The following is a 21,351-nucleotide window of genomic DNA, read 5'->3' on the forward strand; positions in this document are numbered from 1 at the left end:
TTTTTGATTTGTAGTCTTTGGATTAGGCGTGCTCACCTAGTAAAGTCTATACAAACGTTTCAATATCTGAAAAAACTCCAAAATCTGAAATACTTTTGACTGGGCCTTTTGGATAACGGATCCTCACCATGTAGTAATACCAGTGTTTTATTAAAATGCTAGAGTGATTCAATTCTCAAGTTTCTTCTCAGTCATTTCCTGTCCATTTATCTCTGCCTAGATTTCTTCTATAATCTTCCAGACTGCTTGACTCTACCTTTGTACCAGTTTCTTTGCCAATGCCACTTTGCCTTTGCAACAAGTTCAGTTCTAACATAGCTCTCTCAAATACTTCTCATCAGTCCTGTTTCCTCATTTGAAACTCTTGTTTCCTGGTGATAGCATGAGTTTCAAAATCCAATCAAAGGTCCTCCTGCCCTTCACTTCTTGTGCTCTCAGGCAGCTTCGACACAACCAAGCAATGAATTCTCTCCACCTTCCCATCTTTGACTTCTTTTCAATGGACTATTTTCTGAGTTATTAGTTGTTCAAGTAATGGCATCACCATCTTAATAGCCCTAAGTATTGCTGGCTCTTCCCTAGCCTTTACTTTGAGAGTCAGTCATTTGCCAAGCTGTCTCCTTCCCGAATCTTTTGTCCAGCTGGCTCCATATTTTTACTCCTGTGTCTCTGCTCTAGCTCATCTTCATATGCTCTTAGGCAGTGTGCAGTCTGTTGCAAGGAGCCTTCTCGTTGCTTCTTCTCATGTTTCTCCCACTGTAAGCACATCTTTCACATTTCTTCCATAAGCTTCCTGGTTGTAAATCCAGGCTTTCCTGACTTTTCAATCTAACCATGCTCTAACATTCCTAGACTATCTTCCACCACTTTCTTAGAAGCTGTGCTTGTTTCCAAAGTGTGCTCTGTAATTGAGCGTATTTATGGGTTTGCTTAGCCAGTGCCAATTGCCCAGTACTTACCTGTGAAATATCTGTTCCTCAGACAAGGCTCCACTCATCTGGCTGTCTTTACAGTTTGCCCTAGCCTCTTTTTGCTGGGACTCATCTCTTCCTCCTCTGAACTGCCACTGACTTTGTGGCTGTTTAAATAACTGCTGTGTCCCTAACCTGTCCATTACAGATTTGCACGATTAATATCTGTTGAATTGAAGTGAGCCTTTTTTTTGTTTGTTTGTTTGTTTTTTGTTTTGTTTTTCGAGGTAGGGTCTCACTGTGGCCCAGGCTGACCTGGAATTCACTATGTACTCTCAGGATGGCCTCGAACTCACAGTGATCCTCCTACCTCTGCCTCCCCAGTGCTGGGATTAAAGGCGTGTACCACCATGCCCGGCTCAATGAACCACTGTTTTTAAGTATTAATGTGATGTTTTATAATTGGTACTTTTTGAAATTTAACAGTTCAGAATAAACAGGACATTGTATATTCTGAATCTAGCATTTTCACTGAATTGGTAAGAACCAATGCAAGGTCTGATTATATAAAGCAGTTTATAAAATGTAATGCTGAAAGCAGGGCATGGTGATGTTATCTTTAATTTTAGCACTTGGGAGGCTGAGGTAAGAGGACTACCATGAGTTCAAGGCCAGCCTGTGCTACAGAGTGAGTTCCAGGTCATCGTGGGCTAGGGTGAGACCTTATTTATTTATTTATTTATTTATTTATTTATTTATTTATTTATTTATTTATTTATTGTGTGTGTGTGTGAGAGTGAGAAAGAGAATGGGAGAATGGGTGCACCAGGGTCTCTTGCCTGTGCAAACAAACAACAGACATGTATGCCACTTTTGTGCCTGGCTTATATAGACAGCTTGGGAATTGAACCTAGGTATTTATGCTTTGCAAGTAAGCACCTTTAATCACTGGGTAATCTTAAAAGCCCTAGATTTTGTTTTTTGAGAGAATTAAAAGAGAGAACATAGGTAACTTTAAAACTACCTTTATTACCAAGTACACTTTTACATTCCTTGGCATTTGTTGCCATCTAGTGTCCAAGTTTTTTATTACAAGCTAAGTAAACAGTTATTTTCTATTATACTGTGCATTTGAATTTACAGTGGCAGGGAAACTGCTGGAGGATTTTATAAAATAAATATATGACATAAGAAGATCAAATGTTATTTCAGGTTATGGTATAGAACTATTTTGGATCAGAGTCTTCCATATCCACTGTGTAGATCTGTGATTTGGGCAAATTATTGAATGATGGGGCTGGTGAGATGGCCCAAGTTCTGTTTCCCAATACCCGTATAAGCCAGATGTATAAAGTGGTGCATATTCCTGGAGTTCATTTGTAGTGGCAGGAGGCACATTCTCATTCTCTTTCTCTCTATAAAAAAGAAATAAAAAAAATTTCAAAATTCTTCAGTGTTTGAAAATTTTCCATTCTTAATCTGAGTGCTTAGCAGCACTTAAATTTCTTGATGTAGTTAATGAAATGAATCTATGTCAGCCATTTAGTAAAGCATCCAGTGCACAGAAAGTACTCAATAATTTTTTTTACTTGAACATTGCAATTTAATAAAATTACGAATAAATAGAAGTGGAGAGGCAGAGGATTTGCAGGGCCATAGTAGTCAGGCTGTAAGAAACACGGGAACTTCACAAGCCTCCAACCCACCTGTCCATCCTGGAAGGGAAATGGCTGGCTGCATGGTGCTTTGTGGGACCTGGAGACACAGACTTTGGCGGCAGTGGGATTGAGCACATCTGAAATGAGAGGAACAGGTCAGCCTGGGATAGAATGTGACCCTGCCTCGGGAAAAAATTTTAAAAAAGATAGAAACTAGAGACTTGGAGGAAAAGTATCACCAGAAACGTGCTGAGCATTGGATTGTAGTCACAGGCAGAGAATAGTGCTCTCTGGCATGCACATTATCAGCTGCCGAACAAAAGCAAAGTGTAAACACAACCATTTTGATCAAAGACAGTCTGCATAGGAGACAGTGCTCCCAGAAGGTTATGGTGGAGCTGAAAAGTTCTTGTCATCTGTAGTGCAGTGGTAGCTTTATGCAGGTCATGGTATAACATTGTGCCGCATTTGTGGCGACGCTGTTATGAACACACGTGCTGGGCTGTCGGTGGCATCAGAGTTTTAGCATGTACACTTATGTATCGTGCATCATCCTAGACACAAAGAAATGACTATGGTTTGGGCCTATGTATTTACCATACTATGTTATTTTTCATTATTTTAGGGTGCATTCCTTCTACTTTTAAAAGCAATTTATGGTGAAACAGTATACAGTGTTGCACTAGCAGCCTCATCTCTCACGATTACCCTGTCCCTGACTGCCTCAGCAGCTGTCACGTGACTGACCTAGGACGTCTAGGGTTATGTAAGTGTGCTCTGTGAAACTGCTGTGATGGCACTGCAGCGATGCATTTCACGGAATGTGGTCACTAACCTGTGTGACTGTGAAGAGAGTGCTGAGAGAGGGCTAGGCTTGTTGATAAGTATGTCTGATAAGCAAATGCTCATAAGTTAAAACTAATTTATAATTTAAAGCTGAAGTGTGTAGTTATCATTTTAATTTTATGGGCTTTGTTTCCAAGAAGTAACATGTTCCTAAGTTCCAAAGCTTATGTGCGTTACAATAAATTGTTTGTCATCATATCTTAATATAGTAGCCACAGGTTTCCTATTTGAGCATTTTAGTTTATCTCATGTCAGTTTTGTTTTGGAAAATTTTTGTATTCCTTTTGATATATTTCTTCTTTTGAGATAGGGTCTTGCTCTAGCCCAGACTGAGCTGGAATTCATTATGAAGTCTTAGGCTGGCTTTGAACTCACATGATCATCCTACCTCTGCCTCCTAAGTGCCTCCTAAGTGCTGTAATCAGGTATAAATTATAAAACAAATAAAAGTGAGTGCTGTTTTACAATGTGGAATCATTAGGTAGCTGCTGAGAAATTCAGTAACCATTCTTAACCTGTTTGTATTTAGAACAATATTGCTCCTCCCAGATGTCTTCATCCTCACACATTGTTGGTGGATTGCCTTAAGAGAGAAGGGCATCTACAGCGGTCCCCAGCAGCAGTTTAGTTTGTGGGACTGACGACTTCTTACATTGTACTTTTCACGGAGTGGAGTCATCTTGTAGTTTAGTATATGACATTTTGTCTTGCAGGGATCATTTATTTATTGTTTTCATTGTATTCGTTTATTGTTCCTTGTTCCAAAATTTGTTGACTCCTGACTTGCTTTTCAGGGTAGCCTGACTTCCAGGACTTTTTATCATTCTTGTACTTTATATGCTCACTTTTGAGCTTTTGTTCTTTTGGAATTCTTCAGTTTGGATATATTGGTTTATATTCAATAACCATTTTATTATTCATACCAGTAGCATTCATTATAATAGAAAAAGTTATAAATAGTTCATAGAAAGCGATTTCCCAGTGTACTTATACATGGAAGCCAAAACTCAACAACTCCCACCGCTTAAGCTTCAGGGACTTCAGTTATGGAGAAGCTAAGCATGTCCAGTTTCTTTAAAATTTAATTTAAAATTTCCCTTCTGAGGCATTTTTAGCTAGAATTTAGGTTGTGGCTGACTCCCTAGGATAATGTATTATATTTATTTTTGGTTAATCTGACACACTTGAAGTTTATCCTCACAGTATATGACTAGGCTGCAGAAATTTTCCAAAGCAAAAGAATTGAAGGTGAATGGATTTGTTTTATTTATTTATTTGAGAGAGAGAGGGGGGGGGGAAAGGCAAATAGAGAGATAAAGGCAGAGAGAGAGAGAGAGAGAGAATATGGGTACACCAGGGCCTCTAGCCACTGCAAATGAACTCCAGATGCGTGCACTACCTTGTGCATCTGGCTTATGTGGGCCCTGGGGAATTACACCTGGGTCCTTAGGTTTCACAAGCAAGCACCTTAACCACTAAGCCTGAGGTTTAGAAAGATTGTATAATAGAGCATAAAAGAAAGAAAGAAGGCAGAGTTCCTATATACCAGGAAGATTCCCTAAAAATGAAAGAAAAAAAAAACTCATTGAAGATTACTGCCTTGGAGGTAATAAGGGTTTACTGCATGGGGCGGGGGGGGGGGGGGGGAAATGAGCTAGTCAGTCTAGTTCCCATGCCAAGTGTCCAAGAGTCCTGTAGTCTTTGCTATATCTTCACATCCTGCTTCTAGGGAAGGGAACTCCCTTAAGGAAAAACCAAACTGTTCTTCTGGCATTTCTAGCCTTCAGCAAGGTGGAGGCTGTAAGGACTCCTTTAGGGAAAAGAAGTAAGGAACACAAAACCAGATCTCCCCTCACAGGCTAAGGACATTTCCACTGTTAGCCAAGAGACAAAACGTATTAGTGTTCACTTTTAGGGACCTGTTCCCCTAAACTACCTATCCAATTTCTATCTCCTATTCTTCATCAATAAAACCAAGTATTAAGTTTTTTCATATTTTAACTTTTGTTAATGATCAAAAATTTTTTTTCTGAGAGAGAGAATTGGCATGCCAGAGCCCCCAGCCACTGTAACCGAACTGCAGACACGTGTGCCACCTTGTGTACATGCGTGACCTTGCACATGTGTCACCTTGTGCATCTGGCTTACATGGGATCTGGGGAATTGAACATGGGTCCTTAAGCTTTGCAGTCAAGTGCCTTAACCTCTAATCCATCTCTCCAGCCCAGTGATCAAATTTTTGTATTAGTTTTGTGTTCAAAGAGAGTGAACTAAATCTTAGTTATAGTTACAGAAACTTTCTTACAATAGTATTAAACAGTATGTTCTTTTTTTTTTCAAGGTAGGGTCTCACTCTAGCCCAGGCTGACCTGGAATTCACTATGGAATCTCAGGGTGGCCTCAAACTCACACGATTCTCCTACCTCTGCCTCCCGAGTGCTGGGATTAAAGGCATGTGCCACCACGCCCGGCTAAACAGTAGATTCTCATGTAGAATAATATACAGCATTCAACATCTCATTTAAGATTTGTAAGTTTAGCATTTAATGTATTAAAATACTTTATTCATGAAGAAGTGAGAAATCAATAAAATGTGTATATTTTATGAATTATTAATGGGATATATAATTAAAAATACCAAGTATTTTACTCTACTGAGACTCTTTAAAATTCTTATTATCTATGGTCTTCATCAAGAACAACTACTTGAGTTTTCTAGTTAACTAGTTAATATATCCTCAATAGTGAAAACTGAAACTTGTGAGCCATTGTAACATTTGCTTATATCAGGGCAATGAGTTTTAGTAAATAAACAGAAAAATCATCCAAATGGACTTCAAGTTTTAACTATCATAAATAAAACCTTAAATTATCTCATTTCCCCTATTATTTCCTAAATACTAAATCCCTTTTACTGTCTTGTTCTGGTAGGCTTTAATCCAGTGTGAGCAGTTAAAGAACGAACTGGAGAGGCAGACAGAACGACTGGAGAAAGAACTTGTATCTCAGCAAGAAAAGAGAGCTTTTGATAAAGAGATGATAAAGAAAGAAATAACCAAAGAACGGGAAGATGCTGAGTCCAAGGTACTGTATTAGTCACTTTTTTTTTTAACCTCTGTGACAAACTATCTGACAGAGGTGACTTAAAGCGAGGAAGAGTTTATTTTGCCTCACAGTTCTAGCCTGTTGTGGCAAAGAGAGCATGGCTGAGTTCATGGTGGTGGGCGCATGTGGTCGAGGCCTCTCACATCTTGGTAGGTGGGTAGCAGAGCCAAGGACCAGAAATGGGGCTGGACTGTGTCTGTCAAAGGCCTTCTCCTGTTGACCCACCCCCACCAGCCATGCCTCCCTGTCCCAAAGGCTCTCAAAACAGTGCCACTAGCTAGGGACTAAGCGTTGAAATGCATGAGCCTACAGGGGACATTTCAGATCCACCACCACAGATACTGAAGGCCTTAGACTGTCATACACAGTGTTAACACATGTGTTAACGTCAGCTTCTTGTCGCTGGGACAAACATCTGACTAGAAGCAGCAGTGGGATGAAAGGGTTGATTTCAGGCCCGCAGAGTGCAGGGGCATCCGTCATCTCAGAGAGGCTGGGTGACTTGCACGGGCCAAGCAGAGCACGACGACTGCTGCAGGCCCACTGCAGAGCTCCAGCCCTGCGGCTTACCTCTTCCCCTCAAGTTGCCAGCCCAACCTTAGTCAAAAGTGCCCCAGTCAGGGCTGCAGGGATGGCTTAGCAGTTAAGGCGTTTCCCTGCAAAGCCAAAGGACCCTGGTTCAATTCCCCAAGACCCACATTAGCCAGATGCACAAGGGGCACACACATCCGGAGTTTGTTTGCAGTGGCTGGAGGCCCTGGCGCGCCCATGCTCTCTCTCTCTTTCTCTCTCTCCCTCTTCCTCTGTTAAATAAATAAATAAATAATAAAAATATTTTTAAAAAATTCCTGAGTACGTGGGACTGTACATTTAAACTACCACATCATGTCAGTGATGACTGTGGGTTGCCATGTGTTTTTGAACTTTGCACTGTAAAACCTTTAAAACTACTAAACCTTCTAATAATAGAGTTTATTAGAATTGTGTTTTTCCATGTTTCTCAGTGAAGCTTATTCCCTGACCAGTTCAACTCCCCATTATGAAATTCTGAGTTTCACTCTTGAATTCAGGGGCTCTGCAAATATCACATTTTATTTCAATTTTGATTTAGTTAGAGAGAAATGACTCCCTTGTCTTCTATCCCAAATTAAGTATGTATACATAAGGCACTTGTAATCAACCCAGAAAAAAAATTATTAGGTACCCGGTATTAAGTCAGTTCTGACAAAGTATGTCCATGACCAGATCAGTATATGGAAAGGAGAAATTAAAGGCAAAAGGAACAGGTGACATGAAATAGGTAATGTTTGAGTATAGATTTGAGGGGAACCTAGATATGATATTGTTGCCATAGAGTATAACTGAGCAAAAAGTAACCAAACAACTGTTACATGCTTTTAAAAGAGGACTCATGAATTGTGACCTCCTGTGGCATAATACTCCACTTCAGTATAAGTAATGTAAATTAGCAATATAGCAAATATCTACAAATATGTATGTATGTATGCATACATGCATGCATGTATGTACACACACACACACACACACATTCTGTCAGTATTTTACTATAGGTCAGTCTAACAGCCCCCTGTGTGCCTGGACTGGTGATCACAGCTGGAATCTGTCCACAGTAGATGGCAGCTCAGTACACCCATCCATGGTCTGTACTTCTTCTGTTCCTTAGCAGTACTCCTATGCATTCCTCTCTGCCTTCTTTTGGCTTCAAAAGAGATTTGAAGGACTGGGGATTTGGTATTCTTTGGACCAGATACAATTTTTCATAAAGCATATACACTTTTTTTTTTTTTTTGGTTTTTCGAGGAAGGGTCTCACTCTAGTCCAGGCTGACCTGGAATTCACTATGGAGTCTCAGGGTGGCCTTGACAATCCTCATACCTCTGTCTCCCAAGTGCTGGGATTAAAGGCATGTGCCACCACACCCGGCGAGCATATACACTTTTTGAAGAGGAACATTAAATGAGTTCTTTTGTAAGTTTTCTTCTTTTTTGGGGGGACAAGGTCTCACTGTAGCTCAGGCTGACCTAGAACTCACTCTGTAGGTCAGGCTGGCCTTGAACTCATAGTGATCCTCTGATCTCAGCCTCCTAAGTGGTGGGATTAAAGATGTGCACCACCATGCCCAGCTGTGAGCAAGTGTTTAATTATGATGATGCTCAAGAAAATGTTAAAGCCTTGAAGGTTTGGTATAACCATAGCATGAAAATATATGCTAGGACTCTGATCTAGCCTAGGCAGTTATGAGGTACTTTTTATCAGAAAGACTTTGAAATGAGGCCTAGAAAGGTAGGAGAATGGTTAGGTGAAAAGATGAGTTGAAGGGAAGAAGGCTTTATGCTCAGGAGAACCGTATGGCTCATACTGGAGCTCGAAAGCCCTGTACTTTGTAGGAATTTAGATAATGCCAAGGTGATGGGGCATCAGGAACGAGGGGTAGGACAGCAGAGGATGAACAATGGCATGTATGTAGGGACCAAGTTACAAATGGCCTTAGAATCCATGTGAAATATTTCAAATGTCATCCGAAAAAGATGATAAGACATTAAATGGCTTCACATTGGATGGTGTTATGGTACCATGTATATCTGAGAAGTCATTTTGTCTGTAGATTGGAAGGGACTAGAATATGTCAGAAAATCAAGTAGAAAGGAAAGTAATGGCATCTTGGATCCAGCTTCCCAGCTCTGTTCCAGGTGACTTTTGTTCTTAAATTCTTTGCTATGACACTTCCTCTCATCCTCAGCAGAGTCTGACTTAATCAAGAAAGGTGATGCCAGGTATGGTGGCACATGCCTTCAATCCCAGGACTAGGGAGGCAGTGGTAGGAGTATGGCCATGAGTTCAAGGCCACCCTGAGCCTCCATAGTGAATTCCAGACCCTACTTCGAAAAACCAAAACATAAAAAAAAAAAAATAAAGAAAATAAGTTGAGGGCCATTAGATGACAATGCTTTCACTATTGACCTTCCCCTAACCTCCTAACATTCTTCTGCATCCCACCCCTTTCAGATGGGCTAGTATGAATCCTTGTCTTTACTCCTTCTCCTGTGCCACACCCTTTTCCCACCTCAAGGAGCTTGTCCTATTTGCTGAGCTCTCTCTTGTGAATCAACTTTTGCCTCTCTAGCTGCCAAAGTTATTTCAACCTGTTGAATCATTATTCTAGTGGTATCAGTCTTTACTACACAAGAAGATATAACAGTCTCATCCTTGCCTCTTCTCTCTCCCATTCCCTCTACATCTCATGAGTTTTAGAAATTCAGGGCCTTATGCCTTTTACTGTCTATCATGTTCCACTGCTTTCTCATGCTTGGAGGACTCCTTGACCCCTTGTGGGGCCCATGCCTCCCATGTAATGTTCTGACTTTTTGTTTTAAACACAACTGGAATGATATTTTCAAAGTGAACATCTCAACATGCCAGTTTCTTGCTTTAAAATCCTTGCATGTTTCTATCCATGCAACGTTAGCTAAAATTTAGGATCCTTTAACAAACCATCAAATTTCTCTATGATGTTTCTTCTCTTTAGCTCTCTCCTCTCCTCTCTCTTAATTTTCTTTTTTTTAAAGATTTTATTTTTACTTAGATATTTATTTATTAGAGAGTGTGAGAATGGGTATGGTAAGGCCTCTAGCTACTGCAAACGAACTCCAAATGTATGTGCCACCATGTGTACCTGGCTTACGTGGGTCCTGGAAAATCGAACCTGGATCCTTAGGCTTCACAGGCAAGTGCCTTAACTGCTAAGCCATCTCTCCAACCCCTCTCCTAATTTTTTGAGTCCCTTGCATGTGTGATCTAGCATCCTGACATCCTTATTGCTTGTCACGTACTCTCACATAACACACTCTCAAATATATGAATGCCACATGAAGAAGAAGAAAAAAAAATTTCCTCTGCCACTTGAAATAGAACTAAAATGTTGAGAATACAGTGGATAAGAACTGATCCCTGCCAAGGGACCATGGAAAACCTTGTGGAGAAGGTGGTATTTAACTGTGTTTTAAAGAATAGATAGAATTTAGAAATCCAGGGTGTGTTGGAAGGAAGTGAGTGATATCATCCTGTGTATGGCATGGAGGGAGGTGGAGTTATAAATTGTGTATTGTGTGTGAGAATGGAATCAATGGCAAAGGCCAGCTATTGTTCATACCCAAGAGATTTGTGTTTGTGAGATTATTTGTTAGAAACCACCTGCCTTACTCAATAGTTCTACAATATAAAAATATACTGGTGAGGGGCAGGAGAAATGGCTTAGCGGTTAAGCGCTTGTCTGTGAAGCCTAAGGACCCCGGTTCGAGGCTCGATTCCCCAGGACCTACGTAAGCCAGATGCACTAGGGGGCGCACGCATCTGGAGTTCGTTTGCAGTGGCTGGAGGCCCTGGCACGCCCATTCTCTCCCTCTCTCTCTCTCTATCTATCTGCCTCTTTCTCTGTCTGTCATTCTCAAATAAATAAAATAAAATAAATTTTTTTAAAAATACACTGGTGAGGGCTGGAGAGATGGCTTAGTGGTTAAGCGCTTGCCTGTGAAGACTAAGGACCCTGGTTCGAGGCTTGGTTCTCCAGGTCCCACGTTAGCCAGATGCACAAGGGGGCGCACACGTCTGGAGTTCGTTTGCAGAGGCTGGAAGCCCTGGCGCGCCCATTCTCTCTCTCTCCCTCTATCTGTCTTTCTATCTGTGCCTGTCGCTCTCAAATAAATAAATTAAAAAAATTTTAAAAAATACACTGGCGAGAATTCCTGATGCTGAAAGAAAAAGGCTGAAATGTACTTGGCATTATGCCAGATGCCTCCTGTGTAACAGAACCTCTCATGAAGACTTGACAGCTATGTCCTGAGTAAAGTGAACACAGTGCATTCTCAGCCTGAGTAGGGTAAAGTTTGGCAGGCATTTGAGCTCAGGTCCTGTGTGCAGAGGTAAGTGTAGGCAAGAGTAAAGTGCTATGAGGTGGTGCTCTCATCAAGGAAAGTGGTTTTGGAGAAAAAGGATGTAGGGTTGAATCCAATTTGACCTTTTGTGACCTTTATTGTTTGTTTAGTATTCAGGAATAAAGAATAAAGTAGATATTGCATACTTCAAGGGCTTGACGGGATCCAATGAGATGGTACTTTGAAGATGCCATCATGCCTGTCTTATGGTGAGCATTGGATAGTTTAGCCTGTGGCTCTTGTTCTTATTTTAGAGATAGACAGGTAGCCTTGTTAGATAGCTTTCTTGTATGTTCATGATATAAAAACAGACAGACATGAATATAAGGCCTAGCTTTACTTTTATTTATTATCTTGAGTAACCTTTGGTAAGTAGCTTAGTTTTCAGAATCTTATTTCGACTGGACTGACAAGTAATCATATAAGTAATCCAAGTTCATAGCAAATCTGATAGGATTCCTTCTCTAAAGGAATTCAGAGACATAGAACACAATCTAATAGGGAGACTGACCACTAACCATAACACCTAAGACTTAACTAGGGAGGTTAGTGCTAGAACAAGCCTACCTGCTTTCATAATAGTCTGAGAGACTTATATTTTTTCTTTTTGTGTTTCTTCCCCCTCTTCTATCTTCCTCCCCCCTATTTCTTCATCTTTCTCCCCCTTCCTTCTCATTCCCACTGTTACCCTCTCCTCCCGCTCTCTCATTTGTGTGGGAAGCTCTAGCAGAGGGGATACCCTCTACCTCTTCAGGTTTGCCTCATTCTCCCCTGCAGGACTTGCTGGGAGTTTGTCTGTGGCTGTCAGTAATGATTCTTTGTTGCACTGAGGCACTCAGGTTGTAAGTTCATTCAGTCGTGCATCACGTTTATTTGATCAGCCCCTACACTCCACATTTTCTTAGTTGGTCCCCTTGATAATAATAACCCATTGCTAGAGTCCTTGATTCTTGTATTTCTTGTATAGGAAATACCATTGCATTCCAGTCAATCCATGAAGGACTGCTTTGCAGAAATTTCTATCAAGCTTTCCCCACCTGGGTGTCCTTGTCTCTTTTTTGCCCCTGTCAGAGTTGAAAGGACTTACCTGATGCCAGTGCTTCGGACATCCAGCAGTGTTGCAGCTGGCTATGTACTTGTAGCTCTGCAACTGAGGTGGATGAAGGAGCTCCTGCGGTGCAACACGGACTTCCAGACGGTGGGCACGGGGAAGGAGGAGGGACAACAGGAGGGGAGGTCTCAGGAAGTGGTGACAGGAGGCAGCAGGCAGGGAGTGGGCAGAGGAAGGAAATGATAGGTGACAGCAGGAGGCAGGCCTAAGGAAAGGGAGAGGTTCAGTTCATGCCTTGTAATAGAAGTTGACTCCGAATTCACAATTAGCAAAATAAACACCTGCATATTTCTTTGAAATCCTACATGGTTAACATGTTTAATCGTTAGATTCATATCTACTTAAATCTGTCAAGAATGATATTTAATAGCTTGTCATTAAGAGTTCCTGCTGCTGTATGGGTCCAGAAACCCTGTAATTGCATGTTCATGATATGAGTAGTCATGAACTAAAATTCTTAAATTGTGGAAATTAAATTGTTACTTCTGATTTTTCTATTTATCTTCTTTTGACTTTAATTTTAGGTACATATTGTAATGTGTATAAAGATATTTATTAAGGTAACATCCATTCATTTTAAAACTGTTAATTCAACTAAGAAATTAGTCTAGAAAAGGTAGTCACTGGAACAGAACATAAACCTGTCTGAAATCTAGAAAGAATTTTAATCCTGAGAAGAGAAACTAGGATCTGATATGTACAATCTCTCTCAGAAAAGCCATTTATCCTAATTATCCATTCAGCCATCCCTGGAACAGTTTGTGCCTTTTAATGAACATGCCCTTGAGGAACTTCTAGTCAAAGAAACAGATATGAGCTAGGCATGGTGGTGCAAGCCTTTAATACCAGCACTCAGGAGACAGAGGTAGGAGGATCACTGTAAGCTTGAGGACATCCTGAGATGACATAGTGAGTTCCAGGTGAGCTTGAGCTAGAGTGAGACCCTACCTTCAAAAAACAAAACAACAACAACAACAAAAAAAAAACAAACAAACAAGAAAGAAAGACAGACAGACAGACAGACAGACAGAAAGACAGACAGACAGACAGACAGACAGACAGACATACTACTAAAAACAGTATGATTGAGCACTGGGATAACAGTATATACAGGCTGGGGTGGAGACCCTGCACATACTGAGGGTGTTGGAGGATTGTGTGCCAGAGTGCTGATCAGAATGGTGCCCCACGAGTGTGCATGGGGAGCAATCATTGAGGATGGATGTGGCTGCAAACAAGTCTGGGTGTTCTAGAGTATATCAGCTACATGTCAACCCGGGACTTGGAGGCTCACCTGTTTTGTGTTGGGAGCTACAGGTCAAAGGCAGCTTCCAGAAGAAGAGATGGTAGCCTCCGGACTCCTGGAGGAGGGGAACCACTAGGAGAGTAGGTGGGGTTTACCAGCAAAACAAATCACAAAGAGCCTTCTTTTTTTGGTTTGGGGGGAAGAAAATCTCTGTGTCTAATACTCCACTTTAATTCTTTCTACCCTTTCATGCCTTCCACTGGAAGAAGGATTTAAAAGTTGCCTGATTCCTCCATCCCTTTTCTGAAGTGTACTGATGGTGGTTTATTCCACAACTTAGCTGGGGTCCGATTCATCTCAGAATTTCAACCAAACCTTAGATTTTACCATCTTACACTTACCAGAATAAGGTTTGAGTCCAGAGGAATTAATAGGGAAGTAGGAATTGCAAGTCATGAGATGAGTTGGGGAAGTAAAGATGTGGACATACCCAATCAAAAGAAAAATAATATAAAGCCAGTGGCTATACTAAGACTGTTAATAAAATGATTTTAAAGATACTCATTTTGTAAAGCAAGTTTATTGTATAGAATTGTGTATATGTGTGTAGTGTGTGTGTCTCATGTGTATGGGTACACATGTGTTTGTGGGTATATGTTCACCTTTGTGCATGTGCCTGTGGAGTCCAGAGGCTGATGTTGGATGTCTTCTTCAGTTACTCTCCACTTTATATTTCTTGAGGCAGGTCTCTTGCTGCACTTAGGCTCACTGGTTTGGTTACCTGGATAGCCAGTTAACCCTGAGGGTTCCCTGTCTTTGCCTCCCCAGCACTAAAATCATAGCGCATGCCACAATACTCGGCATTTTCTGTGAGTTCTGCGGACCAGAGCCCCGATCATCCTGCTTATGCATGCGGCCAGCATTTACCCACTGGGCCATCTCTCCAGCCCTCATTAGACCTTCATTGTCCTCTTACAGATGCTGGTCCTCTCTCAGAATATTGCTCAACTAGAGGCGGAGGTAGAAAAGGTTACAAGGGAGAAGATTTCCGCTGTTAGTCAACTAGAAGAAATTCAAAACCAGCTTGCTTCTCAGGAAGTAGATGTCTCAAAGGTAAAAAAAAAAAAAAAAAAAAAAAGATTTTAGTTTAATAGTTACTTAAATACATGTTTTCTTAGTATCCCAGGACAAATTTTAGAATAGAAAAGTTTTGTTCTTTCAAGACTAATAGCATTCTACTTGGGAAATATCACTGTGTGCAGCTCCTTTGCTGAGTTCTGCAAATTTAAAGGTAAATTACACACATCATGTTCATGAACAGCTTAAGGTTTAATTGGCAAAGATATACTTGTAAGTTGGAGTTAAATTGTTTTTTTTTTGTTGTTTTTTTTTTTTTTGGTTTTTCGAGGTAGGGTCTCACTGTAGCCCAGGCTGACCTGGAATTCACTATGGAGTCTCAGGGTGGCCTCGAACTCATGGCAATCCTCCTATCTCTGCCTCCCGAGTGCTGGGATTAAAGGCGTGCGCCACCACGCTCGGCTATAAATTGTTTTAATTATTGAATATTTGACAAAACTTTCATTTCTGAATTAGTTAATTAGGACTGATTTTCCCTTAAGAGATAGCATAAATTTAGTATTCCCAGTAATTGTCAAAGACAGCTATTTACAATTTGAAAAGTGTCACATAAAAAATCTTCTTCTTCCCACTTCTTTTTCAGATCCTTCTCTAAAACCAGGATTCTAATAGTACAAACTCTTACTTTATTATAGTTAAGTTCATACATTAAAAATGCCACAGCAGGGCTGGAGAGATGGCAAAGCCAAAGGACCCGGGTTCAATTCCCCAGGACGCATATAATCCAGATACACAAGGTGGTATGTGTCTGGAGTTCATTTGCAGCAGCTAGAGGTCCTAGTGTGCCTATTCTTTCTCTCTCTCCTTCTCTCTCAAATAAATAAATAAAAATTAAACACCACAGAATTTGTATTCTGGCCACTGCCCGCTAACTTGTGAGGCAAAAACTACAACCTTTAGTAGCCCTAACTGGACCAAAGTTACTATGTAACATCCTATGTTAAGAAATATTAGTTTATTGAGATTTCACAGTCAATTGCTTTAAAAGTAAGAAACTGAATATTGCATGTGTAATATAGTAAATAAAATCATTTTATTATTCACTACTAAATACACAGATAACTTATATAAAATAATACCCCTTCCATATTTTTCCTCAAATTGTGACACATTTTAATACCATTGTTATATGAGGACATGAGTTCAATCCCCAGTAACCATATATAATACTGGGTGTGTGCACATGCCTGTCAGCCCAGCACTGAGGAATGGACAGAGATGGGAGAATTCCTGGAGCTTACTGTTTCAGCCAATCTTACTGAAAAACAGTGGCAGACTCTCGGTTCAGAAAGACAGAAGAGCAATAACAGGCCGCCTGATTTCCTCCTCTGACCTCTGCATGTAGGCTGAATGGAGTACATACATCTGCACATATATGTACATACACCTCCCCACATAATACATAGCAAGAAAAAAGGCAAAACATATTCCTTGATCCTTAAAAGAATAATTTATAATATGAAAAGAATATTTAGCCATATAAATTTAAGCAAATAATATATATTGATAACAAAGTTTATCTAGTTACAATTTATATGGTATTACCTTTTGATTGATAGTGTATTTGAAACTGTTTTATATAAAATATTACTAGCAAATTATTTAATTCTATATCAATGCAAATTTATAGCAAATTTTATCATAATTTGCATTTGTTAGCCTCAGTAATTCCTCCAAATCTTCACAAACCTTATTCAGTATTTTAATAATCTTAGGAAAGTTCTGTTGTATTTTATCACACGACCTCTAGGGGGCACTAAAAGATTTAATTGCAGGCATGCCTGCCGGATTCCGGTGGCTGTTGATCTTGTTTTTACAATCTAACAGGTGTGTGGAGAAATGCGCTTCCAGTTGAATAAAATCAAAATGGAGAAGGATGAGGCTGAAAAGGAGCACAGAGAATACAGAGCAAAGTCGCAGAGGGATCTTGAAATTAAAGATCAGGTAGGAGACGATAAGCCCAGACCATAAGCAGAGCTCCCACACCAGACTTCCTGATGCTGATGCATTCTCACCCACAAGTTATTGATCCCGCTTACATTTTTCCTCACTAATGTAAGGATCTAGTTTATACTATTAAAAGAATTTCATTTATAGTTGCCTGACACGAAGTGGTGAGAATACAACTGCTTGCATATGAAATTCCAATTTGACAGTTCATAAATATACATTTGGATATGTGTATCTATTACTTACAGAAGTTTAAAAAATGTTCTAATGCACAGTTTGAACCTAAAATATACGTACATGAAGTTCTTGAAAGATGCCAACTTGCATCCAATTTTAAATGAAAAAGTTTGAAATTTGTAAGATGAGATGAGTTGATATATAAATATGTCAATCAAATTGATTGTTGGCAGAGTGCAACCAGTTTTAACTAAGATAGCCATGAATACGTTTGCTCAGGAAGCCTAAATACAGTGAAATTAGAAATGTTAGGAAGAAAATGCTACTTGCTTCCATTTCAGTCTGAACAGATGTTTTATGTTAAAACTGTTGAGTTTGTGTAGATACTCCAATTTTAATTAACTACATGGATAAAGTTTTCAGAGAGAAAGTTTTAGAAGGCTGACATGATTTCTATTTTTATCTTACATTATAGGCCATTGAAGGCTTGTATTCTTTATATCTAATAAAGCAGATTGCTTATTTTATTAAAATAATAAAACTGAATTCTTAGTATCAATAATTTAAACATATCCCTGTAATTTAGGAGTAATTAGAGAGTAATTTTTAAAACATCTTTCTGTTCAAGACTTCTCTATCATAGTTGTCAACATATTGTCCCTTTCAACTGGATCAACTGTTGGTTACAAGTGACATAAAGACCATTGTGGAAACTATGATTATGAATGTGCTATTGAAAGTTAATATCAAAAGTTTTCCAAATCATGATTGAAATCCTTAAGACTAAGTTAAAATCCAGATGATCAGAATAAAATTTTGCTTTCACACTCCTATATTCAAACTTTATAATGTTTCACATTTTCAAAAGATTTTTTTGAACATGCACAAATAATCAAACTTTGATTTCATCCACATGGGGGCGTACCTGATAATGGAATGGAAAATCCTTACTGTCAAGGACTAATGGCCCAGAACGACCAAGCTAAGCTCAGAGAACTTTACTTTTTTGATGTACTGCAGTTTTGCAGTGCTATAGTGGCATACTCAGTGACATTATTTAATACCTCTGTGTAATAATAAGTCTATAAGCATAATTGTTTAGATTGAGAGAATACTGCAGCAAAGAGTCTTGGAAGATTTAAAAATTGCATTACAATAGTTTAGAGGGAAAATGTTATAAAAAAATAAAACTATAATTTTATTTGTAAATGAATAACCAGGTTTAAAAGCATCTTTAATATTTGTCTTTGATATGATATTGTTTTATGATTAGTCTATGATAACATAATGGTAAAAATTTGCAAGATTCGTTGAAGGAGTAGCTTATTCTCATGAACTTATATTTTCATATGTAGTGAATATTATCAGTTTTCATAATGGTTGTTAGTGTCACATTTTTAGATAGAGATGTACCTTTTGGGGAGGCCATAGCTGTTAAGAGCAAACCTCTGAAGGGTTACAAGATGTTTGTGATGTGACGTGCTTGTTACTAGTTCTCCTTGGACAGAATGTGAGGAAATCATATAAGTAGTCTTTGTCACTATTTTGTATTGAACAGACAGTTTCAGAAAGAAAGTAGTGGCGTCTCATTTCGTGGATGATTTGGAATAGCAAAGCAGCAATTGTTCTCTGGTCTTTCAGCCATGACCTGACCTTCTGTCTGGCCACCATCTGCACTCAAGAGAAATTTACATTTCACTTTGAGGAGCTGGAAAGCTAGACATGCTGAGCATTGAGCTGAAATACCTATAATAATATAAACATTTTAAAATTTAAAATGCTATATATTATGCAGTCACCATAACAAGAAGGCTGTTCCCCATAATGTAGTCATTTCATTTATATTTTAGTTAATCTGGCCACTTGATTGGTTTTTAAATTAGGTGGGAAACTGAGATTGGAATGTGGTGAGAACAAGAGTTTCTTTGATGTATACAAAATGGGGCAAATGGCTGACCACCAGAATAACATTCCTTGTGACCTGAGCCTTGACTCTGGCATAATTAGAAAGGAAGGTTAGGAGGAGAACAATGGCGGGCTCTTCCGCCCACTGTCTTCTTTTCACATTGTGTCAGAGGCCCATGGGTGAATTATCCTTCCCATCAACTCCTTTGTGTCTCTTCAGCTCAGAGAACTACTGTCAGTCACAGAGGATGCTTATACACCAGAAAAGCAAAAAGCATTTAGTATGGGGGAGATTGAGAAATTTGTGCTTTGATTTTTATTACAATTTGTATACCGTAGGCACAAGAATACACACACACACTCATACATCATGAGAATTTAAAGCATATGAAGACAAAAGGAGTATAGTGAACCCCTGCATTTCCATCACCTCTGTTCAGCATTTTGCTAATCCTGTTCCTTTTCATTCACATTTCCTCTCAGTTCCTTCACTTTCTTTGTTGCCTCTTTCCTCTCTTTTGTCAACTTTCTCTTCTTCATCCTCTTCGACTGCCCCTCCCATTTCTGTAGAAATATTTAAAGCAGATCTAAGGAATGTTTATTACTTCACCCAGCAGCGCTTCAGTGTGCATCAGTGAAAAATATTCTTACATAATCATTGTACTAGTATACCAAGCAATATTGGCAATAATTAGTAGCAAATAATATTCACATTTCTTGGTACCAAAAGTGTTTTCCAGTTTCTTTATGCAAATAGGGAGAACTGGTGTGGCTTAGCATATTTGGATACTACACTACTTTTTTAATTTTTTTATTATTTATTTGTGTGTGTGTGTGTACATGTGCACAAGCAAGTGTTCATGTGATAAGCACAGACTCAGCTCATGTGATAGTTAGAGGACAACACTGAGGTGTCTGTGCTCCACCTTCTCTTTGAGAGGGCCTCCTGCGGATGCAGACTAGCTGCCCTTGCACCGGGCCTCTGAGTCTTCCGGCTCTGCCTCCCATCGTCCTAGGTGCCAGGCTTTGGGATCACAAATGCATGTACCCACTTCACATGCATTCCCATGGATGCTGGGAAATTGAACCCAGGCTGACAGGCTTTGCAAGCAAGTGCCTTTAACTGCTGAGCTGTCTCTCCACCCCCTGCAGTACTATCTTTCAAAGGAAGTAAAAGGAACTCTTGGTAAAATTTACAACTTATTTTGTTTGTGTTTTACACTAAGGAATGATTTATCATCATTCTAAAGGGATATGAATTAATACTCTGGCATACTGTTTCAAAAAATGTCTATCACACAGTGTTGCTGCTCATCATATCCCAAAAAGAGGTCCTTAGGGTCTGAAATGTAAAACATGTAATTTCAGAGTCTTGTATGTGAGTTTAGGAATCTACATAAAGCCCTGTCATTCCAGAGGTTACCTGATCTAAAATGAGGAATGTATGTGTAGAATTTTATGTCAACTTAGTTTTGATAGTTGAATCTTAGAGATGAGCTTTTTTAGCTGCTAACCTTTGATCCAGTCCCAGTGCAAATAAAACTACAGGGACTCTTGTTCAGAAAGCAGAAACAAAGTGATTGAAAGGTCCTACAACATAAACTATTTTTTCCTTCATTCTCTCTTCTCTTCCTCCTTCTTCCCTCCTTTCTCCCTCCCTCTTTATACATCCCTCTCCTGTCATGGTGGGGTTGTGGGGGGGATTAAAGTCAAGGTCAATGTCAGGTGTCTTCCTCTATTGCTTCCCACCTTATTTATTGGGACATAATTTCTTACTAAACTCAGATCTTCATTGGGCTACTTTAGCTATTTATCTTGCCTGTGAGATCCTCCATTCTCTCTCGTGAATGCAGGGATTATAGGCGAGTGCCGCCTCACCTAGCATTTACATGGCAATCTGGACTCAGGTTCTCATAGCTTAACATGTTTGTGGTTAAGCCTCATGCTTAACCCCCAGCTCGCGGACCCTCTGGAGGTGGAAGCCTGCCGGAGGAGGTGTGCTCCAGGGGTGGGTCTTGGAGTGTTATAGCCCCTCCCTTGTTGCCACAGGGAGTGCGCTGTTTCCTTCCTGCTGTGTGCTCCTGCCCCACCATGAAAAACTTCCTCTCAAAACTGAAGTCAAAAATAAACGTTTCCTTCATAAGCTGCTTCTAGCTAGTTTTGTCCTAGCAATGAGAAGGTAAGTGCTATAGCAGCCCAAGCTGTCCTTGAACTCATATCACACCCAGCTGCAAAGCCCTTCTAAGCAGCGCCTCTGTGACTGCAGTGATCACATGCCCTCGACACCTGTGTGCTACGTGAGAGACAGGGACCTACCATGCCAGAGTGCTCCTGTGCTCTCACCTGCATGCCT

The 21,351-nt window shown here is 39.8% G+C and overlaps 1 protein-coding gene across 7 annotated transcripts in view; it reads left to right on the forward strand.

Annotated features, from left to right (window-relative positions):
• Sdccag8 (SHH signaling and ciliogenesis regulator SDCCAG8) overlaps positions 1 to 21,351 on the forward strand; it is a 223,535-nt gene that overhangs the window by 56,758 nt on the left and 145,426 nt on the right. For 6 of the 7 annotated variants that reach the window (XM_045151003.1, XM_045151019.1, XR_006637261.1 and 3 more), the window contains 3 exons: positions 6,347 to 6,499; positions 14,808 to 14,942; positions 16,794 to 16,910. In XM_045151003.1, coding sequence (XP_045006938.1) covers positions 6,347 to 6,499; positions 14,808 to 14,942; positions 16,794 to 16,910 — 405 coding nt within the window. The remainder of the gene's footprint in view (positions 1 to 6,346; positions 6,500 to 14,807; positions 14,943 to 16,793; positions 16,911 to 21,351) is intronic. The other variant, XR_006637265.1, reaches the window with a different exon arrangement.

Source organism: Jaculus jaculus, chromosome 1 (assembly GCF_020740685.1).
Source record: "Jaculus jaculus isolate mJacJac1 chromosome 1, mJacJac1.mat.Y.cur, whole genome shotgun sequence".
NCBI classification, from domain to species: Eukaryota; Metazoa; Chordata; class Mammalia; order Rodentia; family Dipodidae; genus Jaculus; species Jaculus jaculus.